The sequence below is a fragment of the Ursus maritimus genome, unplaced genomic scaffold, assembly GCF_017311325.1.
Source record: "Ursus maritimus isolate PB19 unplaced genomic scaffold, ASM1731132v1 scaffold_35, whole genome shotgun sequence".
Taxonomy (NCBI): Eukaryota; Metazoa; Chordata; class Mammalia; order Carnivora; family Ursidae; genus Ursus; species Ursus maritimus.
This window is the reverse complement of record NW_024426119.1, coordinates 24,748,389-24,775,061: the sequence shown is the minus strand read 5'-3', so window position 1 is coordinate 24,775,061 and position 26,673 is coordinate 24,748,389. Positions and strand designations below refer to the sequence as shown.

The following is a 26,673-nucleotide window of genomic DNA, read 5'->3' as shown; positions in this document are numbered from 1 at the left end:
CTAACTTCAGAGCACCATCCGTCTGCCCACTGCCTCACAAGATAAATTGGAAGCCTGCCATTCAAAGTTCTTTACCGGGTCTCTGTCTGCCTCTTCTGTCCCCTCCTCTTCAGCCTGTCATGTACTTCTCCTCAGCTAAGTACACAGTCTTTCTGTTTTGTGGCCACTTTCATCTTCCCCAAAATGTGAATATGTCATCAACTCCTTATGTTTGAGATAAGCTTAGCACGAGCTCTTAAAAAAGACAGTATTTGAGGCTTTTAGGTAATCCTCAGTCTCCAATAAATTAAGTCTCAGAGTGATAACACCACCACTCGTCTATACTGGCTGGCCCTCGCCCCAGCTGAGTACGTTCAAGAGTCTCTTCTATTTGCGTATTTAATAGTGCAGAATTCTGGACACTGGTGTCAGGTTATTCTCTACTACTGTGAAATGCCTAATACACCATACGTGCTAAGTACTGTCAACAATAGTTATAATATTAAGAGTGTTCTAAACTCAGTTAGACATTCAACTATCTATACTTACATGCAGTACGTAGGCCATTAATAGTAATACTAGCAGGCTGACATACTGCGCCCCAGTTTCTTCTGCTCAACACCGCCATTCACAGGTCGTGTGCTAATAGACCAATACGGCAAGAAATCTCTAAGCCCGACCACATTCAAAGCCTCTGCAACTAGTCACTGATAAAAATAAAAACTATATGTCTTCAACTCATATGAAGAGCTTTTGCTTAAAAAAGAAAAAGGCAAATAAAATTAACTCCTGTTAATAGCTGACATTTTTTTTTAAAGTGATAGAAACCTTTTGCCAAGGGATGTACTGTATGGCGACTAACATAATATAATAAAAAAAAAAAACATAAAAAAAAAGAAACCTTTTGACATTTCCTTGTATTTAATTTTAACACAGAATTCTCTTGCTTTTATCTGGCTTTACTGGATCAGTGAAATACCTCATTCTGTGCCAGATTTATAGAGACATAGATATTTGAGTTCCCTGCGGGTTAAAAGCACATCTTATTTCTGTCCCAGAAACTCGATATATCAGTCGTCTGATAAAAGGCATATAGGATGATGTAATAGGCTAATTAATAAACCCGAGGAGAAAATTTTGTGAGCATTGATAGGAGTGCTTCTCAAACCTCAGTGTGCTTATGGATCACTGGGGGGTCTTGTTAAAATACTGACTGTGGTTCAGTAGGCCTGAGGTGGGACCTGAGATTCTGCATTTCCCACCAGCTCCCGGGCAATGCTGCTGTGACCATTGTGGCTCCTTCTTTACACTATAGACCTTTCCACTAAGAAATTAATTCAATACAATTTCACCTGAAACTTTCCTCAGTTTCTGTGTCAACGAAGGAAAACCCCATTCCCTAGCTCCCAGATTAAAAATTGAGAGCAATAGTGATGAGGCAAAAAAGTAGCAAAAATAAGATATTCCCACAGGAACAGGAGCATCCTTTAAAATGATCTGCATGTCCGCCGGCTTTCATGACGCTGTCCTTCAGAGTGACAATACGTGGAATGACGTGCAAAAAGCAACAAGGGCCTATTAGCCTCTCCTGGTGAGGGTTATTCAAACTCCATTAAATCCCTTCGAAGCAAACCTCTTCCTTAGCGTACGTGTGTCCTCTTACTTAGCATCTTCCGAGCTAGGACCGTACCTCGGCACTCTGTCCGGGTGAGCGTGCTCTGATAGCCTGGTCGGCACTGACAGGTGTACGAGCCCTGGTTATTAATACACTCTCCTCCAGCACAAGGGTTTTTCTCACATTCATCAACATCTGCAACATACAGTATATTTTAGGAAGAAACTAGACAGCAATAACTCATAACTTTAAGATCAGTTTATCGGTCTCCTTTACATGTTAAAACGCTTTCGAGAAATAAATAGCATAACGAAAAGGATCTTTCCTCTTTCTGCTACAACGTACTGTGTCACCAGCCACTGGAAAACCGGTCTAGCCGTTAAAGTGTATTATTTTCCCCGTGTTCTTTCTCAGAGAAAAATGCCAAACATGTAGCAACGTCACACTCCAAGCTAATAAACATTTTCTCTTCCTTGAATCTGGCCTAAGGGATTCAAACAGACTAACATTTCAGAAATAGCTTCTAGGTAGAATTCCGAGTATCTCTTGGAGCTCTCTGTTTCAATAAAAAGGGGGCCTAACCTTATCTAAGCATCCCCTCCTGAGTTCCACTAAGACCATCAGAACGAGACATGAAACAGTTTTCATTTCAAGAGCTGTTCTCACCTACCACAAAGTCCGCCCCAAAACCCTCATCCCCAGATGGGCCTCCATTGGTTTTACAGTTGTTTAGAACTATCAGTCTATTTAACAGCAAACTGGTTTATATTCCCCTATTTGTAAAGATGAGGAAACTAAGGCTTTTGGAAGATAACCCACTTATCCAGAGTCACAGGTTTCTTGCTGCAGGTACACTCCCCCACCGTGAGCCGGATGTCCCCTCTTCCAGCCAGCTCCGGATGACCTCTACAGACTGACTGACTCTGTCTCAGCGGGTGCTAGAAGGGGATTCGTATCACCAGGCAACCACACAGTGTGAGAAACTAAGAGCTCCTTACTTCTGCCTGATTCATAATTACAGAATTGCATTGTATTAACTGAACTAAGGAAGGAATTGATTTTTAAAAAGTTAGATGGCAACTGGGTGTTCTTTGCCAATTAACAAAGGAATTATTCTTGTGTTACATTTCCTCCTTTTGCTAGCTTACATGACCTGTCAACAGCTCAAAGTTTCTCTCGTCAGTTCTTAATGACTAACTAGAGACAACTGGTGAGTTATCCATTTAAATGAGTAATATGTGCAAAATTTCATAATTTTGGGGACAGTTTTAATGCTTTATTTGAATGGTCAGATTTTTGATAAGATAACTTACGTGAAAGTTATCAGCAACGACTTTAATGTATTTACGATGAAAGTTATGAGAGTAGGCAGAATAATGCCCCTCCCCAAATATATTCACATCCTAATCCCCAGAACCTCTGGATATGCTACGCGGCAGAGGGAATCAAGGTTGTTAATCAGTGGACCCTGTGGGGAGCATCTCCAGGGTTATTCAGATGGACCCTACGTAATCACAAAGGCCCTTAAAAGTGGAAGAGGAAATTGGGAGAACCAAAGAATTAGAGAGAGACTTGCAGATGCTATGCTGCTGGCTTTGAAGATAGAGGGGGGACCATCAGCCAAGGAATACAGACAGCCTCTAGACACTGGAAAAGGCAAAGAAATGGAAACCTCCGAAAGGAACACAGTCCTGCTGACACCTTGATTTTAGCCCACTGAGACCTGTGTTGGACTTCTAACCCACAGAACTACAGATTTATGTTGTTTTAAGCCACTAGGTTTGAGGTGATTTATTACGGTGGCAACAGAAAACCCATCTAGTCATGGGACAGAATGGCCGTAGCCTCTCATGCCAACCCGACCATAGACGTCACATACCGATGCACTCCCCACGGAGGTCCAGCTGGAATCCTTTGTTGCATTCACACCGGTAGCTTCCAGGAGTTGGAATGCAGCGTCCATTTTGACAGAGATAGCGAAACAACTGGCAGTAATCAGTGACATTGACTGGGAGCACCCCTAAAGGAATAACATTAAACCCCATTAAAATAATGGGCAAGATGCTAAATCATAAAGGAAGGAAGACTCTCTTTGGGCACAGGTCATCTGGGCTCAGTAAAGTCTATTTCCATGTCCGCTTGGAGAGATCACCAGCAGCCAGGTCTTGCAGCCTCGCTGTGGCCTGCTCCCTACCTCTTTTCTGCCCCACACTCAAGCCTCCAGTTTGGGTAAATGACAGAGGCAATGAGTTCTTGGTAATTACTTGCAAAACTGCTTCGCATTATATAAAACTCAAAGTGTAATTTTATACCTCCTCTATGACTTCATCCTATGAATAAGATTTAAAGCTCTCCCATAACTCTCCCACAGTTGTCAATAACCAGAGGACATCAATCTGGAGAATATGAAACCTCCTATTTTTCTCTAAGCAATAGGCAAATTGAGAAACTTACATATAACACTATGTAAACCAAACAGTTTATCTAAGAATTGATATACTAATTTAATAACTAAAGCAGCATAAACAACAACAAAACCTCAACCTGATTAATGTAAAAAATAATAATAATAATAACCAGATGACTTTTCAATCCTTACTTGGTGGTTCCCGAGATGGGTATGGATATTCCACTGGTGGTCGAGGGACTGGAACTGGAGGTCCAGGAGGAAAGCCAGGAGGAACAGGGTGAACTGGAGGAATGGGGCCAAGGGGTGGGGGAGGATAGCCTGGTCTCTCAGGAATTACCAAAGGGACGGAGCACAGCTTGTTGAAATCCTCTGGAAAAACACGACACAACAGAACACAAAAGTTGAGCCACAGCATAACTCATATGCCTGTGGAAGTCACCCTTACATTTCAAAGAAACTTTGACTAAAATCAATCATCAAACCACATTAGATCAATTGGAGAGAAGGGAAAAAGCCAACTGACTTCATTCCCATCCTAATAGCTACAGTAGCAACCATACTGGAACAGTAATTCAAAGCCAAAACCAAACTCCCCAGAGTGTATACCACACGCCTCTCCCCAAATTTAGGAAGTCTTTACCTATGTCACGATTTACCTCAAGGAAGAATCATTCCCACTTTCTCAATTCAGTCCCATTTGTGGATCCCACAGAGCTCTAAAGAGCACACTAAAAAGCCTGGATTTTATTCTAAGCCACTGGAAGTCTTCAGCAGACTAATGTGGGATGTAATCAACCGAACATTTTCAGAAGATCAGTCTTGCTGACACAAGGAGAATGTGAAGGGACACAAGGCTATTACAGAAGACCAAGGGCAAGAAAGCATTGGCTGGACAAGGGAGGCAGCGATGGAACTGGGCAGAAGTGGACGAATTTGAAGCATATTTTAGAGATAAGTGCGTAGTGCTTCATGAAGGAGTAAATGTCAGAGCAGAGAGAACAGGAAATCAAGAATGACATAGTCTTCTGTTTTTGCAACTGGGTAGATGTTGGTGACACTTACCAAATGGGAAAAACTGCAATGGGAGCAGGTTTGGTGGGTAGAAGCCAAGTTGCATGTTGAATAAGTGAATTTTGAGATAGGAGATATCCAAGCAGATTTGCCACATAGCAGCTATGTAAGAGTTTGAAGCCTGACAGAGAAGTGAGGGTCTGGATGTAAGTTTTGGACTAATGAGTAGGTGGGTGGTATTTAAAGTCACGAGAATGAACAAGCTCACCTAGGGAAGGTGTGGGAAGTGAAGAGAAGGCTGTGCAGAGACAGAGCCCTGCGGAATACCTATTTGTAAAAAGACAACAAAGTGTTGGAGAAGCAGCCCCCCATGGGACAGAAGGAATACCAGGGCGTGGTGGGTCTGTTGTTAATGCTGCACGATGATTCCCTGAACTTGTGCACCTGAATTAATCAAGGATTTCCCTCCGACCTCGTATCTAGGCCAATTACTATTTTTCATGTCAGGTCCGTATTAGAAAAAATCATCTTTACCTTCGAGACACGTTTTTTCCTGGGCTTCCAAAAAGGTGTTTTAAGACAGTATCCAGGTTGCCAGGGATGTATTTACTTAACTACTAGCACATTTTCATGTTTCCTGCAGATAGCCACATCTTGTTACAGTTCCTTCTATATGTAAACTAATCATGTGATTTTTTAAAATTTCTTTTTCTCCTTCTTGTCAGAATATTGATAATTTTATCATCACTGCCACACAGGGATTCTTCCACAGATACTTTCAATACTAGTTTTATCCACTACTAGAAATAGGCTAATATTACTCTTTTCTTTGTGCACTAAATCTGACTTATTCTAAGGCACTGTAATATGTCTTATAGAAATACATTCACATTCAACCTCATAGGGAAAATCTGCCAATTTACATGTGGTTAAATACACCTAGCTACCATGTACCTTGTTGTTACTTGTTGGTCCATTACTAAAACTTCTTCAATCATATTTGGCATTTCCAACTCAGGTTAACATTATGTATTCAGAGAATTCTATTACTGAATTTTAATTATTATTTATGTGTAATTTTAACCCACACAGATTCTGTAGCACTTGACTGCATCTGGAAAGGATTTATATATTGTTTATGCTTCCCTGAACCAGGATGCTACAATCCCTCTTATGAAACCACAGTGATCCTTCCTACAGAAGTATCACCTGGAGGTGCCGTATCTATCATTTCCTGGCTATTTGCTTTCCACCAAATTTCTATCACCAAGACTGTGCATCGTCTTTGAAGTCAACGATCATATCTAACTCATGACTAATTCCCATTCTGAGCCTAGCCCTGCAAATTGCACATAAGAGGAACTCATTAACCATGTGTTGGATTTAACTGGACAGCAATTATATTACGGGACTCATTTTGCTTCCAAGCAATTCAGCCTTTCTTTTTCCTTAGTCTTTTAGGATTTGTATAAAAGAAGTTGAATAGCTTATCAGGATTTCTGCTAATCAGGTTGGTATATGACTTTAAGCATGCCATTAAATTCATCTTAACCTCCGTAGGAAAGTGTATCAGAGTGGGTCCTATACTTTTTTCTACTCTCTTCAGCTCCATAACTTTCCCATGAACCCATTTACATTCAGGATCAGCAAACAGACTAGTTTTGTTCAACTGATGTCCATCTTTCCTATTTCCATTTAATCCAGAGATGATACTGATTTATTTTACACGGTGAAAACCTGACCAGTCCAAAATAATCCTTCGTGTGTGTGTGTGTGTGTGTGTGTGTGTGTGTATCACTCTCCATAAGTTAAGAGCCCAGAGTTCTATAGCACTGCTACCAGAACATGTGAGCAAACAGACCCATCTGCAAATTAGCTTTTCTTTGTCAGTCTGCTTTGCCCTGGGCCTATCTTAGATTGCGGGTATTTCAGTGGTACACGAGAGAGCAGCTCCCTGCAAAGCCACACAGGGAAACAGGGTCTTCCGCTCCATGCATCCCAAGGCCAGTCTTCAGGCACTTCAACCTGCTGTCCCTCTGCCATCTATTCAAGGCCTCAGCACAGAAAGCAATCTGCATCAATGCTGCTGATTACTAAATTAGCTATGTATTTAAAAAGCCATTCTCCTAGTAGCCAAGCCACGTGTCTTAGTGGGATGTCATGTACTTCTAAACAGTGACCTACTAAAAGGTCCCCCTAGTGCACTAAGGATGGTGAGTTATAGTTTTAGGTCAAGACACGAAGCAAATCAGACAAAATATATGACTTGTTATATGTTAAAATGTATTGAAAGATTTTTATTGCTTCTTTAATCCACACAGATAATTCTCAGCCATAAACAGAAATTTTATAGTAACATCTGTGAGCAGGTGTAGAACCCAGGATAATGGGAAATTCACATTCTGCGAATAACACTCCGCAGTATTCCATTAACTCTGTGTTTATCCTTCCTCACCTTGATTCGCTCTGCTACAGTTCTCTAAGTCAAACACATGTTCAGGAATCAGATTAAGAAGGAGCTATAACCCCAGTTTTCACTTAGAACTGGTGGGAAAGATGTCACTTAATAAATTGTTCCCTCCACCTGAATGCCTCCTATGAGCCAGATTTTGCTAACTACTGTGGAAGTGGTAAGAAAGCATAAGGAATATGGGACTAGAAGAATGAATGAGATCTCCCAATGAGATTTATCAACTAGTCATAAAGCAATACATGAACACACATTGGCACAAAACAGAGTAGATGGGATTTGTGCCAAAGAACAGTAAATACCTGGAGCCCAAGACAGAAGGCAGAGTTTCCAGCTGTGGTTATCTCGGGACATCCAGGAATTAGGTCCTGTCGGGAATCATGTTAGGATCCTACCGGACAAGAGGGCATGTAACAAGCAAAGTGGCAGGGGGTAGGAAGTAGGGGGAAGAACATGAACTGAGGAGAAGTTTTAGGAAAAAAGGGAAGAGTTGAATTTAGAGATTTTTCAGACTGGCTTCGAGGAAAGCTTGATTGTATAATTTAACTGGAAAAATAAAGCCACCGTAAAGAAGAAGGATTAAAAAGATGAACTGGGGTCAGGTATCAGGATGCTAGATTCTCTGCCAAGTAGTAAAATTTTATTTTTAAGAAATGGAGTGACTTGGGGGCGCCTGGGTGGCACAGCGGTTAAGCATCTGCCTTCGGCTCAGGGCGTGATCCCGGTGTTCTGGGATCGAGCCCCACATCAGGCTCCTCCGCTATGAGCCTGCTTCTTCCTCTCCCACTCCCCTGCTTGTGTTCCCTCTCTCACTGGCTGTCTCTCTCTCTGTTAAATAACTAAATAAAATCTTTTAAAAAAAAAAAAGAAATGGAGTGACTTGGACCACTAGATACCACCTGAATTCATCTTGGGAAAGTTCTTCTGGATTATCTTTCCCTACCTTTTCCCCCGACCATAATTTTTTTAACCAAGCTTCAGATGAATTATGCTTTGGGAAATGTATATGGCAGCTGTGGATTTCATAGAGACGAGTTAGGAGGCCACTGCAATAGGGCAGACAAGAGACAAGGAGCTTTATGTGAAAACGGAAGGAATCTGACGGATGCGAGAGGTATAACAAAGAAAAAAAAAGTCAGTTAAGATTTGGCACCAAGGAAGAACAAAGTGTCAAACGTTAGGGAAGGAGAAAACATGTATCCAGCATAACTCAGAAAGGCTGAGAAGTGAGTCTGATTCAGTGGAGCTTTTGAGGACTCCTTGAGAGCCAACAGAAATACATGAGAGTAAGAGAGGACAAGCCCTCCTGAGAAGGTTGCTATTCGGCGGTAATAAGCAAGCTCAATAAGAGGCAGTACCAGAAAACGGTATCATTTGTATGGACCTCTGTAGTTTCCCAAGTCATTGTCTGGGGAAATCTCCCTGGGAGTCGTCTCTTTCATTTTCCAGAATCTTGTTCACTTACCTGGACTTCCCCTAGATGTGCCTCACGCACATTGCCACTGGGCTTGTGCGGGGGGAGCTGGGATACGCTGCAGATAACCAGAAGGGCTCTTACCTGTTGCTCTGATGGGACACATCTCAGGGGCGATGGTGACCCCTGGAGACCAGCACCGGCCAGCATCACAGCAGCACTGCATTTTCGTGATGGACTGCGGCAGCTGGTTAGAACAACGCCCATTTGCCAGAGCCGTGTAACAGTATCCTGGGCGAACATCTGAGAGCACAGAGAAACACACCCACACACGCATCACTGAGATGGAAGTCGTCACAACACCTTCCTGCCCCAGCGCCTCTATGCTTCACACTTGGGCTCTGGCAGGATGCACGGACACTCTCGCACCCTGGAAGGGAAGCAGCGTGTGCTGCTCAGGAACAATGCTCGGTCAGAACTCCCTTCGTCTCACACCTTTCGCCCCTGCGAGCTGGTGCACTTGGCCAAAGTCCCACATTCCATCCCCAAGGTGGGAACGAATGATTACAACCATATGTGCCATAGGAAAAGAGAGACTAAGAAAATCACTGGCAGTGACAGTTAATTAGTTATAAAGACATGTCTCTATACTGAAGGGAGACTGTGTTGTCCTTGGTTTCCACCTACTTAATTCAAGCCACTTTAGGCAAATATTGATATAAATCTATTTTAAAACAACATTAAGTCTGCACTATAGTCTACATTTCTAAAAGATCTTTCTTACTTTTCAGACTGTAACTGTGAGTCAGACTTCTGCGATTTTTTTTTTTAAAGGAGTGAACCACTTTGCAGTCAGAGCCAATGCTTGTTAATCGAGATTTCCTTTTGTCCTGGGGCCCTAACAGATTTTATAAGGCGCTAATTATTTACAAGTTCAAAATGTATATGATTCCAAGTTCTTAGACCTATAAGATGCAATGGTTCCTGAAGCCTTTTTTTTTTCTTTTTTGGCAGAAGGATATCTTCTCAAAGCAACAGAGGAAGACATATTTCTATATACCACTTTTATTGGGTTACATCATGTCTGACTGTCATGACAACATTGACACAATGAAGCACAAGTCTAGGCTATCAAAAAAGGGCCTGTGACATAGTAGAAACCTAACTGCTTCATGGGCCTTTGAGGAAGTACCATGAAATAGGGGACACAGGTGGCTAAGTACAGAATACCTTGATCTCCCTGACATGTTGACGATGTAACTCTCTTTAAGGAACGTATATCACTGCATAGTCCATATATAATAAAGTAAAAAGTAAATAATACTTTAAATATGCTTGTCATTTGAAGAAATATAAGTTGTAAATTCTTTCAAAAAATGACGAATTTTTTTTTACAAGTAAAATCTCATCCTTATATTTCCTGTAAGTCTAAACACTAAACTTCAACTTTGATCAGAGAAGGTCACCCCTATGACTGTTTTCACCTACATCATTCTTAAGAACACGAAGCTCTTGGATCTTGAAGGTTGCAATAAATTAATAAAATAAAATGAAATAAAAAATAAGACACTTAGAAACATATAAATTATTAATATCTCATGAAGAAGGTTACAAAAAAAAAAACCCAAACAAACCACAAAATAAAATTATGGATCAGCTTTAAAGAATACAAGACTATTTCTGAAAAATACTTAAAACCACTAGCAGGTACAAATGTGCTTTCTAGAGACTTTTTGTGGCCCCATTCCTACACCTCCAGTTAGACTACTAGTCTCAGCAGAGAGGCAGAACGAGTTTCCTTCCAGCTTGGTCCAGCGTAAATGGCTGGAGGGAGGAGTGCAGACAAGATAGGCTCTGTGAAGCCACAGGTGGCACCTTCCCTATGAAGAGAAAAGAACAACAGAACTTGCCACTTTCTACTTTTCGTGGCTTTAAAGCCACTAATAATTTATATCCTCAGCGATTAGTAAATGTTTGGGGCATGGAAACCAAAGGCTGTTAAGAGTGGGAAGAAATGTTCAAAACTGGCTTATATCCCAGTTTCAAATGAATTTGGCGGTCAAAACTCAGTATAAACACTTGACCAAAATTTGTATATATAATTTTCCATGTGGGCTATCTTTCAGAGCAAAACTGGGACCTACAGCTGCCAGTCACAAACTCTTCATGGGCTAATGTCTATTATTTTGCACATTAACCATGATACTGGTTTACTGCCCAGCTGGCTGTACTTACATGTTACATCGGTAGGTTAGAAAATTCTTGATCAAAATGGCGAATGTTGGGGCTAAAAATCTTACCAGCCACGTTTGGGGTGCAGGCAGGCTCTGGTATAAAAATGGCACCTGCACCTACGTAAGCATTTTGCTAATTTCCTATGGAAGCTGAGGGGGGAAAATGTTAGGATTTGTAAGAGGTAAGTGGAGGTAAGAGGAAGCATAGACACCTTCCTCTATTTTGAATCTGCTTTGGCCAAGACATCTGGCAGAAAAGGAGTAGGAAGCTTTCCTCCTTTCCCCCCTTCTGAATCCCTTGGCCCCCTTCCTTGCAGAACCCAGGAACTATACCATATCAAAAAATATATATTATGGATTAAACAAGTGTTTGCAGGTCTTCCTAGCCCATCAATAGGCCTCTCCTAACCAATCACTAACATCGTTGTGTCCAACCAGGAGCTAAGAGCTGTGAGGCCCAAACTAGGTACAGGATGGTCGTCAGGATTCCTGGGAATTGATGAGACAGAACACACTAACGTGAAAAGACCACCGTACACAAGATATTATAAAGTACCTAAGGAAGATCATAGAACAAAAAAAAATAAAGTAAAATAATACTTCAAGAGCTTATAGATCAAAGGGGATACTGGGGACAGGAAGGTCTGAGAGCCTCAGAATGTGTGACCAAAGATGGCAGGTGGAATCTTGTGCTTAGAAGAGATGTATAAGGAGATACGACATACCCCTAGCTACAGGTGGGGTTTTCAATTGGTTAGATTGACTAATTCCAAACAGCCAACTTACCAACAAATCCTAGATTTGTTTAGAAGTTGGAGATTATATGTATTTTCTTTTCACTAGGGATAATTTGGGGGGTCTCTGTGGTTTACCACGGCAGGAGATATCAGCTTTTTAGGGAAGGCAGACATGTCACTTGGGGCATTTTATATAACAAGTTCCTAATTATGGGTACAATAAAGTTCCAAAGAAGAAGAAACTGTACTGGCCTAGGTGTATGCTAAGAAAGGGTTTACTGTGCCCGGTGGTCATTGGGGAGGGAGCAATGAGAGGGTTTGGGGCTGTGGGCTCAGGCCCAAGTTGGGATCCCAGCTCCTTCACTTCTCAGCTGCTTAAACAATTGAACCAAATTACTTATCTGAGCTCTGTAAACCTCAGCTTCTTCCCATCTACAGTGTGGTTGTGAACACGAAGTCAGATGATTTCCACAAAACACCTCACACGCAGGACGTCACCCCTGAATCCTAGTCCCCCCCACCCCCTTTCTTTGTAAATGGATATATTTGGCAAAAGACTGATAAAAATGTTAACCATCTGATATGTAAAGGTGTTTTAATCACTTTAATCCAGAGCTCTCTTTGAAAGTTAAAAAAAAAAAATTACCTATTATTTGGCCAGGAAAGAACTTCTGATCTACCTCTCTGCTAAGCATGATCACAGGATGTCAAGTGAGAATTGGGACAGTTTGGGGAGAAAAAGGAGCTCCGTGAATTGCACTGGCCAGTCTTTCCCTGCAGAGCCAGTATGTATGGAGAGATCCTGGAAAATCAGGCAACTAGGGCATCACCGTTGTTTCTAAGGAAAAGTCCAGATACACTTCCCTCACTGGTTGTACTTATTCAAATGTCAACTTAAGAGACAGCCCTCAGCTTTTATTATATGTGACTAAGTACAAAGGAATTCAGAATTTCAAGTGCAACTCCGTTTGGGTCTGAAATTCATGGCTTGTGGTGAGGATGTGAAGCCGAGTGTCTTTGAAAATATGGGCCAGAAACAAACATCAAAAGACAGTGTTCATTTTTCTCCCAGGCCATGTGCCACAGGCTTCCCTAGCTTTGCCCAAATAATAAGGAAGTGCTCATTTTCATATCCAACAAATACTTATGGAGTGTCCATGACATGTAAGGAATCATGCCGAGAACCACCAGGGATATAGGAGGATAGCAGTTACTTAGCCTTTAAGGAGAGCTTATTACTTAATTAGGGAGTTAAAAAACATACAGACATAAAATTTCCCNNCAAGACCATTTACGAGAAGCATATCCCAGGTAGGGGAGAAACTGCTTTCAGGTAGGCTGATCTGGGACATCTTCAAAGACAGAGAACCTGAGTAGAAGCATGAAAGGGGTCTTGAGCTGGGAAGAAGAATATCTTGAGTGGTACCACAGGTATGAGTCAAGGCAGGAAGGAATTGAAACAAATGAGCTGGTTGAGGGTGAGAAGCAGGGAGTGTGCTGGTAAGTCAGCAAGGTTGCGAGAGATCAGAGAGTGAAGGTCTTCAACTATTAGGCTGCACACTCTGGACCTTGAACTTTACTCTAGGGAACCGGACTTTGAAGGAAGTCTTAGCAATCGTTAAATCCAGCAGTAATCAAACCTATTTTTTTTTAAACAACAAAATCCCTCCTTTAATTGATACTTTACATAGAAGCTAACACACCACCAGGTAAAAGCAGAGTTGCCTAGAGTGTGTGCATGCGAGGGGCAGGGAGTGGGAGGGAGGGGTCCTTTCCCCCCTCAGCCTCCCCCTTCTCACTGTTTCCCTCTCCCACCCCAGCAGCTCTGGAGACCTCTGCTGTACCTGAAGGATCCACATGACACGGACTGAAAACCACTGATTTCCAAATCCTAATGGAAAACTACCAGAGGTTTTTGAGCAAGAGAGTCATTTAATCAAAGCATTATTTTAGGAAGATAAATCTGACAAGATGGATCGTAGAGAAGCCAGGAAGCAGGGAGACCAATTAAGAGATTATTGCAAAATTTCAGACCTAAATTAACGCAGGTCCCAGGAAATGACGGAAGGTTTGACACTCGCGTAACTGCAAAGTTAATTTAAAGACTGAGGATAACTGTATGGGCTCTTGGATCATCCCTTTTTCTGGGAGGTAAAAATCCTAATACAAGACCACAAGGTGCCTCTCTTCTTGAGGAGAGGGCTCGCGTGTTTAATAAGATATAAATGTACAGGGGCGCCTGGGTGGCACAGCGGTTATGCGTCTGCCTTCGGCTCAGGGCGTGATCCTGGCGTTATGGGATCGAGCCCCACATCAGGCTCCTCCGCTATGAGCCTGCTTCTTCCTCTCCCGCTCCCCCTGCTTGTGTTCCCTCTCTTGCTGGCTGTCTCTATCTCTGTTGAATAAATAAATAAAATCTTTAAAAAAAAAAGATGTAAATGTACATTTTACATCAAGTGAGAAATCATTAGTAGCCCTGAACAAATGTGTTTCGAAAGCTGTTTGTTACGGAACTGATTTACAGAAATAAGCATGCTGTTTAGAATTAAACCTACCTACGCATCTGGTACCGTCAGGAGAGGGGTAAAAACCGGGAGGACATTTGCAAAAGTAACTGCTGACTGTGTTTGTACACTCGCCCCCTTCACAGATTCCAGGGATGGTGCTGCATTCATCAATATCTGGAACATGAAGAAGAGTTTAGTATTCAGAGCACACAGTATAAAACCGTTCCTCATCACAAGGTTCAGATGGAACGCCAGTCAACCCAATCTCTACAGAACAAAAGCTGCATATAAAATAGTTCAGAAAGTGAGTGCTGCTTCTCTCAACACAGGCTTACCCAAGGAACTTACAAAGCTCAAGAGATTAGAGCAAAATAATAGAAACTTCCCCTGTAAAATCTAAAACTATGTACTGTTTTACCAAGTAAGGATAGCATGCTAATATTCCAAATGTCATTTGGTTTAAAATTTTAATTTCCCTGTTCTCTCCATGTTTCGCATTGAGTGAGGCTCCCTTTATGCTTACTTTATATTCCGCATCAGTTCCTGCATTTCTTTTCAATCTGATTTTCCACAAGCAGATCCTGAAATCCTATAGTGAGGAGCATGTGGTCTGAGTGCTGACCAAGACTCGGCCATTGTGGTGTTCTCAGGGGCACCCAAGCAGCCATGATGATGGTTTTCTGTGGGTTCGGTAACTCATGGGGGACACTGGGATGCTCTACCCAGATCCCTCTCAAGGGAGGACTTGTTGCCCTAGCATTAGGGGTGCTATCGATAGACAGCCTTTGGTTCTCAGCTCCTTCTGGAACTGCTTGAGCTGCAGAGAGCCACATCACCTGGAGACTACACCCAGTGACTGATCGTGGAGGAGAGAGAATGGTCTGGTCATCTGCCCCAGTGGTGACAACTCTGAAAACCACTCCAATTCCCAAATAGCCTGGAGGTCAGTGGAGGCCATAATCAGGGTTAGCCCTGAGGGCCTGAGGTCACTGGTCTCCTCCAAGGAAGTAGTAAAGATTCCTTAGGATAAATCCAACCATTTCCTTCAAGGGGAACATTTCAAGACCCAGCTTCAGACCCTGACACTTATCAATAGATGTGGCACCAGTGAGGGGAGAAAAGAAATTAAGACCTTCCTGCTTAGGCTAACAGTAAACTCAGAGCACAGGGTATCTGCATGACCTTGACTCCAAGAGGAGTGGGCTTTCTGCACTCACCTAGAGACAGGTGTGTTTTGACCCAAGCCCCCTGGGAGTATTGCAATGACCAGACTATACTGTTGGCACTCGGAAAGCCCTAAATTTAAAAAAACAAAGACTATTTCTTCTCCAGTTTAAGTACTGCTCTTTACTTGTAAAACAAAATAGAGTTCTGAGTGGACCAGATTCAAGGGTCTTCTGATTCAAGTTCACCCTGTTAGTCAAAAAGGCAACAGTGACATTGTTTATGTGCAGTTTAACCTTTTTAAAAGCAAAATCCTCATTCTTCTATGCTAGGCTAGAGGCTAAAGCAAACAATATTCCCCTGCTTATATTAGAGTCAATGCTAACATAAACAGCATTGTCTTTGTGAAGTTATATAATGGTAAAGATGTATATTCTATTCCGACAGACAGACATTTTACCGGAGTTGGTGAAAGTCAGGCTGAGAAACAGCCAAGGATGGAGCTTAAGGTTCTAGAACTAACATAATATCAGCATACACATTTTAAGACAGTTCTTTACCATCAATCCTCCTGCATTGATCAGCCACACTCCTACTAAAAACTAGCACGGGGCACCTCGTGGCTCAGTCACGTAAGTGTCGGACTCTTGATTTCAGCTCAGATCGTGACCTCAGGCTCCTGGGATATAGCCCCTTGTTGGGCTCTGTGCTGAGTGTGGAACCCGCTCAAGATGCTCTCTCTCCTAACCTCTGCTCCTCCCCCAGCATGCACACGCTGTCTCTCTCTCAAACAACAACAAAAAACCCAAACAAGTTCAGCCTAGAGGATTCAACAACCTCATTTAAGGATAGAAGAGGATGTGTTCCTGTAACACAAAGGTATGAAAAAGAACCTATCCTCCTCAAAGTGTCCCCAAGAGTTAATGTCTGGGTCACTGAACTCCTATCAAAGATCATATGAGGAAAGAGTGTCTATTAAAAGAAATATTTTTCTACCTGTTAGTATAAATGACTGCTACCATCCTTATTAATGCCATTTATATCAATAACCAAAGAGGTTATTTAAGTCACAAAATGTATCAGAAAAAGTTATTTCAAAAAACAGAATGAACTGGCAGGACTGAGGAGACACCTTTCCCATGCTGGCTACGTTAGATTTGGCCCCTTTACTGAGATGACAGCAACAACAATAATAATGATGAGAGTTGACAGGTATTGAGCACCAGGCATTGATTAAAGGTTTCATGTGTGTCAGCTCATCTAACTGTCACAGTTAGGTATAAGCACAGGACTGATTTCTGTAATCTTGGTGCCCAGGCATAGCTGTTGCGTTACACTGAGGCCTTCAGAAAACCGGCAAGAGTAAAACTCAAAGTAAGAGCAAGAGGCTCATTTACAAAGTGACGTGGATCCGAGTCTCCAAGTGCCAGGGCTGGGCAGCGGGGAGAAGGGCAGGGATCCCACTTACGTGCCTGTCCCCCCTCAAAGTTCAGTAAGTCAGGAACCACAGCATTGCGTGCACCACTCTAGTTTTCACCCAGATAAAGATGAAACTGGACTGGCTTAAATGGCTCAATTTGAAGGAGCTTAAATGGCTGTGAATTCCCTTTACTGTTCTCTCCTCAGTGACACCCCTTTTTCTCCATGTGTCTAGAGCCCTTCTACTTTCCTGAGCCTTTTTGCTTCTCAGTCCTGTTGCTTCAACAACGGTGGGGGTAGCTGTTCTGATTTCGTGACCAGGTTGGGGTGAAGTCCCTCAATAGTAAAAGGCCAGAATAAAGCACTGGAATCGAAACCACTTACGCTCGGAAACCCATTCATACCAATCTATTATTTTTCCCACGCTCTTAGCACACTGTATTTATCTCCTTTTAATAGACTTTCAGGGATCCCATGACAAAGAGAATTTGAGATGAGTGGATTTCTTAGCATTTCTGTAAATTAGTCTATATCACGTGCCAGTCATAAAAGTAAATCAGTTTGGTGGGGGGGGGGGGGACTGGTGGGAAGTAAGGCTTGCCTGGAAAGAGCTGCTTCTGTGCTCTGGATACTTTTCCCTGGATCCTTGGGGCAGGAGGGAGAGGCAGACCTGCTGGGAAGTTGCCATGCCTGTGGTCTCACTGGCCTCTTGCTGTGAGCCCAAGAAGGGACACGAATGGCACGCCCTTTCTCTCCAGCTTTGGTGCCCTTGTTCATCTGTGAGATGAACTTTGCTTTACTGGGCACATGAAATCCAGTGTAAAATATGTGACTAAAAAGTAAACAAGCTAATTCTTCAAGTCATGTTGACAAAACATCAGCCATACTATTTTATAGTCATGCCACAGAGGCCAGCTTGCGTGGTTTCCTACTCAAGCAGCACCTGCTATCTGATCATAGCTGGGCACAAATGAGAAATGTGAAGATGGAGTCTGGACTGCAGAACTGGAAAGGAGTCCCAGAGATCATCTCCTGTTCAGCTCCTCATTTGAAAGCTGAAGTCACTCACAGCTGGTAACTAACTTATCCAAGATCACACAGAAGATGGGACTAGGGCCGAGTCTACCTCGCTCCTATGCTCTTATGCCTAAACCACAGGGATTTTGTTCAGCAACATGTAGGGAGCTGGCGACCCTGAACAGCGGGAGTCAAGGGCTTACAACCAGCTGCAGAGGACGGAGCCCCGTCTACAGCAGTGGGTTAAGTAGCCCCAGGAATTCTCCTTGGTGCTTGAGAGGATAAGAGCCCTAAGAGCAAGTAGCCATCAGATAAATATGTCATTATTTTAGAAAGGAGAAGTCTTAAGGCTTTTGGCCATGTACTAGGGAGTGCACAGACTTAAGAGCTACATTTTTAAAAAGTCCTTTGCATCACGCAGTGCTATTATAATTGCTAAAGGCTGGGCTGGCGATAATCTAAATCCCAAAATATTAGTGGTTAATTAGGAATCCAAGGGACTTCTTCCAGAAATAAAACTTAATCCTTTAATTACACTTTTTATTTCTTAATTTCCTCCCACAGTAACCTATGCAAATATGGCCTTGGTTTCCGAAAAGAAAAGGCTCATGTGTTCTTTTAGTGTGCACACTCGAGAGTCATTGGAAAAATCAACAAGGAAGGTGGGCATGAACTCTGTTTCCCTTTCTCTCAAATCACAGCTATAAATCTCCATCTTTTCTTCTTAAATTTATGAAAATGTAATAATTGTTATTTAATCACTTCAGCTTGTTAATTTACATTTCAAATGAATCTAAATTGCATGTATTGATATAAAACTTGGTTCATGACTTTTTTAAGTTTCAGGGAAGGGGGATATTTTAAGAAAGGAGAATTCTGCAAAAGGAAGATCTCACAAAAAACTGCTCTTTCCATCACTGAGGGAGTGAAGGTTAGCATCTTGTAAATTTGCTAAAGCCCATTTTTGATTGAATTGGTTTTTTAAATAAATTACTGTGGGCTTCCAGGTACCCAATCCCTTCCTTTCCAAGTCAAGAGGAAGATGCATTTCAAAAAGCCACTCAAAGTAATGGCAAAGTTGCCAGACTGATTTTCACAAGGGCACAGAATCCCACTGTGGCCTGACCATCTTCCCAGGGCACACAGATGTTCTCTTCATCCTTTCAGTGGTGTGGGCTAGATTTTCTGGAATGCCTTCTATTGACCTCCCTATCAATCATCCTATGCCCAGAGTTACGACATTCCCATAATGAGGCATGGAGCTAGAGAAAAGCAAGGGAGAGCTGAAGGAGGGGACTCAGCTCACCAAGCATTCTTGGAGGACTTTCTCATTATTCTCCTACTCCAGTAAGACAGGGCAACAATGCCCAAACCAGCTTCCAGGCCAGAGTACATGTAGTACTAACAGGACATTTTCTTCCAGTATCAATTTTGCATAAAAAAATAAAAAGGGAGGGGGAAAAACCCCATCATCTGAATTTAATGTAACCGTAGATGGCTAAGGAAAAAAAAAAAGGTCTAGCCAAAAGTATGCTGTTTTTATCTTGCTACTGATTTCAATATGCAGCTGGAAAAAAAAATATTTGTGAAAAAGGATTAAGTAATTCTCAGACTGAATTTTTTGTCCATTGGACACACCACCCTAATAGGCTTCTTAGCATTAACAGAAGGATTTTGAATGAGTTTCCTTTCAGTCTGAGTATGGAATCTGTGCATCTTCTGTCTTGTTCACAACCACACAAAGTGATCGATCCTGACCCACATTAACTGACAGGTCTGAGGGAAAGGCAAAGAACATAGGGAAACAATCTTGCTCCAAGCTGGAAGCTATTGAATTCCAGAAAACGATGAGGACTGGACAAATCATATGGACCATACTGCCCTAAATCTTAAAGCTGACTATATCTAAGCTAAATATATCAAGCTGAGAAAGCCTGAAAATATAAGATGCAACCCACTGCTGATGTGGATTTTGCATGCTATTATAAACCTAACAGCTTATTTAATGGCATAAAATGAGACACATACAATGGTACCTGAAAATCCATACTATCATATTTTAAAATTTTCAAAATATTAGGAAATATAATTATTAAATATTAACATTAGAGGCTTAGATCCAGGAAAGGAGACAATATAATATGATACAAGTACCAGAGCGTGAATTAAAAGAAGTAAATTCTAGCACTATCTAAATGACTTCAAACAGGGCACTTAACATAGCCAGCTCCTTAATTTATAACGTGAAAGGGTGCAACTAGGTAAGTTCTTTACCCTGTTCAGTATCAACATTCTCAGCTTCTTAGATCTACAATATAACCTCTAGAATACATTGGGCTGTACAAGTCAACTTTATTGTTCTTTGAAACTTAAAATGTTTTTAAGAAGTCCTACTTCCTTAGAACCTGAGTTTTTCACAGCTACCTCAACTGTGTATATAGCATCTTCAAGAACATATCATCATAAATTCTACGATGACTAATAACTTAAAAACAACTCTCACCCATAAAGATAATTCTAGCAGAGTCAAATTTCAGATTGTTCACTTTCAGGGCAAGTAGATACTAAACTTCTCTTATGTAATTTATGAATCCCACCTCCAATCTGATGCTGTCTTTCCCACATATGATATACTGTGGCTATCTACAAAGAAGATTAACAACCCAGACCCAATCCCAAAAGAATGACTTAGAGCGAACTATTCCTCATTGCTGGGGTTTATTGACACAACAGCAGTGCATGTGTCGAAATGAAACTTTGTATCACGCCAGGTAGAGCTGAAAAGGAAGGGAGAAGTTTGCTCTGCTGAGTCTAATGAGCACTACCTGGCTACATTATTGTCAGACATCATATGTGCACTCATCAAAGAAAAGAGACTTTGATGCTGCCTACTTATTTCCCTCTCATGGAAAAAGCAGTTATTATGGCCTTGGATGCCAGGCCCCTTTTTGGCAAGTAGCAGTAGTGGTGAATATGAACACATTCTCTCTACACACATTTTCAGGAGTTCAATCTATAAACTAAATGCAAATATATAAATTTATCTCCAGTTATTTTTCTGTTTGATTAACATTAAAAGAATTCCATTTGACAGGCAGAAAAGAAAATACTAAACTTGTACTAGGAGCATAAATATAAGAGTTAATCTCTCAAAAAAAATCAAACATATATTTTAAGTAGAAAAACATCAGAAGATATGTCTTTCTGAATGATATGTAATGATTAAATTTAAATTCGTGTCTCTAGAACTATGTAAAAACATGTGTCTTGAATGTTTTAACCCAAATATTGGTTCAAAAATATTTCATGTTTTAATATTTAATTTGATTCAGATGGATCTCTTATTTTGGGTCTATAAAAGTGGAAAAAGCTGCAGGGTTTTTCTGGTTCAATAGCACAAAGGCATATTATTTCTGGTAAGAATCTTATATTTACACATTCACAGGAATGACAAAGACAGAAGGATTTTGGAACAATTTGCAATAAAGCTTGTCATTGATTTGGGTTTTGCCTGCCCTTTCACCCCTTAACTGCAAAGCATGATATTTCTTACCTTCACATTTTTGTGATGCTTCATTAAATTTGTGTCCAGCAGGGCATTTGCACTCAAAAGACCCAACAGTATTAATGCAATTTCCTCCTTGACAGAGCCCGGGGATGGCCTGGCATTCATCCACATCTGTCAGATTTTAGGAGACAGAGAGAGGAGAGGGAGAGATTCATATAAGTCATTGCAGAAGAAAATGTGATAGTTTGTCTACAATTATATTACCATATTTATGTCAGTGAGTTATTTGTCCATCATGATATTCAGAATATGATGAGAGAAACTATTTCTCGCAATTGCTTCATGTAAAATAAATTATTTGAGTGATTTAACTTGGTCAATAATGTTCTATAAGAAGTCACAAATATTGTTAATTTTCCCACCTTTCATCTTCCCTTGTGTAGAGGGGAGTATTTATACTGATTTTTGCGGGTTTTATTATGCATGCTGCAAATTACAGGGACACAATGATTAAAAGGCTGACAGTAATAACTAGAGTTATTCAAGAAACCCTTAGAATCAAAAGAACAACACATTTCTATAATAAAACTGTCTCTAAGACTTATATTGAATGGTTCGGTTAAAGCAGAATTTACTTACGATCACTTGGACTACACGAGACAGTGAATGTTTTTATGCAAATGAAATGGGAAATGTTCACCTTCCATTCTGTAGAATTGTCTTGTGCAGTAAAAATTAAACAACCCAGGAAACTGGACTGAGAAGTGAGAGACACGCTAGATGAATGTGCAGTCTCAGCTGCAGACTCACCTTGCTGGCAGAACAGCCACCAGAGGGAACCTTTTTAAAGGTAAGTCAGAGTGTGTCCGTCCCAGCTCAAAACTCAAGCCCATATCTTAGAAGATTCTATCTGCCCCCTCTACTCTCTAACCTCGTCTTCTGGCCTCATCCCTCTCTCACTCCTCTCCTTCCACACTGGCTTCCTTGTCGTTCCTTAAAGATACCAAGGACGCACCTGCCTGGGGTTTTGTAGGAGTGGTCCCTCTACCTGCATTATTCTCCCTCTATAAAGCTGCACAGAGGTTCATGTTGTCCCTCCACCGGTCTCTGTTCCACTCTGGCAGTGGATCTTTCCCTGGCCAATCTAATAGCAACAGCCAGCCCCCCGTCATTCACTACACTACATTTTTTCCACAGAATGAATCACCAGCCGACCTGTTAAATGCTTGTTTGTTTTGTTTCATAAATTCATGGTCTTCAATGCAAATTTCAGAGAGCAGTTTCTTTGTCTGTCTTGTTCACTGCTGTATCCCTGGCACCTAATAACTGTGGTCCCACATGTAGTCCCAAATATGAATCTCCTAGGAATAAAATTAATCATTCCAGGCTCATTATGTTCAGTTAGATTGTAAAAAAAAATACATGTACATTCTTTCCATCTCTTCATATATAACACACAAAAATCTACTTTAGTAAAGGAACCCCCAGAGTGGCAGTCTAACTTTTCTTTCTCTCACTTTGGATATTCTTTTCGAAATCTGGAAACTTAGTGTATTGTCTTGTTTTACTCTTCATTGTATGAAGCAAGAGAGCAATCACCAATTTTTAGATCTCCAATAACCTGTGTTCTTGCGGAAAGTCGGCAGGAAGGAAAAGCTACTAAAGGAGCAACAATTTATTTTGCTATAAAAGTGTCGCTGTCTTAAATGGAATATCCTGGCCCACAAATGAATCACTATATGTGAAGTATAATTAGATTATGTTTTATAGCTGATCTCAATTTTGTCTTAGACCAGAAGTTTCCATTCTCTTGATACGCTGAATAAGTTATTAAAATGCTATTTGAAATTGATGGTACATATAAGCAAAACTTGATAGTCTTGTTGGTCATAATTTTTGGCCGAGAGGAAATATATGAAGGCACTTCTCTGCTGGCCATACCTTCCAAGACTGAAGACAGAATAAGCTCTTTTATGAACCCATTTGCCCCCAGCCCCTCACTTCTGGCCCAAGGCCTGAAAACACCAGCAAAGAGACACAGCCCCAAGCCGATAGCAGAATCACTCGGAAAAAAACACAACCAAACATGAGGAATTTCATTCTCAAAGTGGCAACATGACTGCCATTTTGATTTCATGGGTTTCACAAAATTTCTGATAGAAATCTTTTTATCCCCCCCCCCTCAGATGTCTAATAGCAGAGTCAGGAAGGGACAGAAAGAAAATGCTGATAAAGCCTAGATTGTATAAAATGCATAGCAAAGTCACAGAGCAGTTGCTCTTCCCTTTCCCTCTTCATTCTCTGAACCCCAATTCTCTTCGTGCCTCAGCCTTTGACAAGGACTCATGGACACCACATCTGGCTTTCTGGTCTCTGTTGGTAAGTTCATGGGCAGTAGCTATTTCAGAACACCAAGAACAAGAATTTCTTCCAAAACTCCCTGGGACTGCCTAAGGATGAGAAAAAATAAAGAAGATACCCAAGAAAGGGAGAACTAAACTTACTTTTTATTTCATAAAATCACACTAGACTCCTCTGTAATTCCTTTGTTTCAAAGTGACTTCTTGCTGCTCCTGACATTCAGAAGGACAAGTTGAAGGGCACATAAAGGAGCTGTATGTTATACATAGAAGTCGGGAGCCAGGACCAACAGTGTTTATCACAAGTGGAATTTGTGGAAGTGTAATTTAATGGAGACCCACAGACCTGTGGGATTAAGCTCAAATTCTGTTTTACTGCATATTAGCCTTAGAATTAACATATAGAACAAAACCAAACTAGCATCTGTTTGCCTCAGAAAAGCATACCCTGAATTTTCTGAAAATATTGCAACTTGCTAAAAAAGCCCTGAAGATGTCTAAAGGAAACAGATACAGCCTGGGAGTTTTCAATCCCATCAGTTTAGTGGTGAACTGCCTCCGTTCACTTCCTCCTGTTTCCTGCCAGACATCCAGACAATAAAAGAATTTGTACAGCTGGAAGAACAGGAGTGAAAGCCAAAAAACAGAGTAAGGGCTTCTATGGGAGGCAGGAGAAGAAGCGAGCAGGCGACATCTGGGGATATTTAAAACTGTGAAACAAATCTTAATTTATTTCTGACTTGTAAAAAAAAAGCATAATGTAGCATGTAAAATGGAGAGAGGAACAATTTTCTTGAGGTCAACTAAGTACAACCTATGAGACAGAGGAACTCCAACAATATCAAACGAAGGGAAAACATTGAGAAAAACAAACTACCTAGTTCACAAATTTTGCTTAGTGTTTACACACAGCACTGCTACGATGCATAGCATTGCTGCAAACAACCATACCACCCCCTAGAAACACCTCTGGGGTCGGAGGGGGACTGCTGGCAAGGAAAACTCCAGGGAGACCAGCTGCTCTCTCCTGAGCCACGCTCCTAATGCCTAAGTTGGATATCATGCCGTCAGCGAAATCGTGAAGTTATGTCTCTGACACCGCTTTTCCATTCTTTCCAACTTCACTGGAGAATGGCTCTCCAGAGCAAATAAGATGAATCCATTAATAACTCCATCGGCCAGAGACTTACCTTGACAGGCTCCTGTACGGATATTTGGAATGAAGCCTCGGCGACAGGGGTGGGGCTGGGCGGGGCACATCTCGCAGGGGTGGCCCCAGGCTCTGCCGACTGTGGCACAGCAGAGCGTTTTTGTGCAGACGATCCCGCTGAGCTGTCCCTGGCACATCTGGTTGCTGACCACAGTAAAACAAGGGCCTGTCCTGTAATCTGAAAAGAAAGAAGGAGAATTCCATGAAGGTCCGGAAAAGCAGGAACCATCACGCAGAGGAACAGCTGTGCCCCATCTTGCTTGACTCCCAATTGGGAAACAGTCTTCAGGGATGGAACCACACATTAGTGACTCTGTGGGAAGCCTTGGGCAGACCATGCTACCGCTCCATGCTCCTCCCCTAGGACACGGGGATAAAAACACCAGTTCCTACCCACCGTGAAGACACCGTTGTAAGGATCAAATGAGATAATGGAAAACACTTTACAACTGTGATGTCCTCTACATACATAACGTTATGATATTCATATATATTCATTCACCAAAAAAAGGATCAGTGGCTACTAGGACTCTGCCCCTGTGCTGTATGCTATACATAGAAGTGGATTGAATTCAATCCATCATTGGATTCATTGAATTCAATATATATTGAATTCAATACATCAATTGATGTAGATGTTTAAATGATTAAAATAGATCAAATCTCTGCCCTCACGGAGCTTACAGTCTATCATTATTCAGGCTGGACAAAGCAAAAAATTTCAAAGTTTGCAAGGAGGCAAGTCATGGCACCTTCTTCCTGGGAGTTCCTTGAACAAAAGAAATGGATTACTCATTTCTTTTGGATTGGGTCCATCTTATTTCAATTACAAAAAACAAGCAAGCAAACAAATAAGCGAGCATTTTAAAATATCTACCCATGCAAAGACATTAGGTATTTAAGAAAAAGAGTAAGGACATTGGTCTGAAATCACTGTAACCCTTGGGCAAAAGTCCATCTTCAAGCAGACGGGGCTAAGCGAAGGCCACAGGAGAATTTCCAAGTACTCTCACTGGATACAAAAATCTGCCTCCGTTTTTGTTCTGTTTTGTTTTGTTTTGCTAAAGGGAGAAAGTCAATCTGGATTCAGCAGCCAAAAAACAAGAAAGATTAACATGTACTGAGCACAGAGGACCAAAGTCAGGCTATCCTCCGTCTCTCTATGAGAGACATTGAGACCATAATATCCCTTTCTGTTCTACAGTGACCTTGATGTATAAGGGAGGCTGGGCTGTGGCAAGACCCATGGGCTTCTACCCACTACCCAAAACTGCATGCTTCCCCATGTCATTTTCAGAAGTGCATAGATAGTTTACTGTGAGTCCAGGGATGGAGTAAATAAATAATAAATAACTGAATAACTCCAGTAAGTTCCTTTCACCACTGAATTCTACGGTTTATGAGAATCACTGTGTATGCTGATGAAACCTCTGGGTTAGGTTTTCATTTTTCACTTTTCACTTTCTTTCCTTTCTTTTCTTCTTTCTTTCTCAAGGTAGCTCAGGAGACATAGATATGCAGTTTACCAAGGACAACTTTTCGTTTACAGGACCAGCAAGGGCGACCAGGATGGAGCGTGACCACATTTGGGCAATAGCTGTATCCAACCTGCAGGCAT

General features: G+C 41.5%; 1 protein-coding gene across 1 annotated transcript in view; it reads right to left on the bottom strand.

The window, feature by feature from the left end:
• The window catches only part of FBN1 (fibrillin 1), a 225,136-nt gene that overhangs the window by 98,450 nt on the left and 100,013 nt on the right, over positions 1-26,673 (bottom strand). The window contains exons 6-12 of the mRNA XM_008705933.2: positions 25,036-25,233; positions 21,531-21,656; positions 14,426-14,551; positions 9,044-9,202; positions 4,194-4,373; positions 3,474-3,614; positions 1,670-1,789 (exon numbers count right to left, since the gene is read on the bottom strand). Of these exons, the coding sequence (XP_008704155.2) occupies positions 1,670-1,789; positions 3,474-3,614; positions 4,194-4,373; positions 9,044-9,202; positions 14,426-14,551; positions 21,531-21,656; positions 25,036-25,233 (1,050 nt within the window). The remainder of the gene's footprint in view (positions 1-1,669; positions 1,790-3,473; positions 3,615-4,193; positions 4,374-9,043; positions 9,203-14,425; positions 14,552-21,530; positions 21,657-25,035; positions 25,234-26,673) is intronic.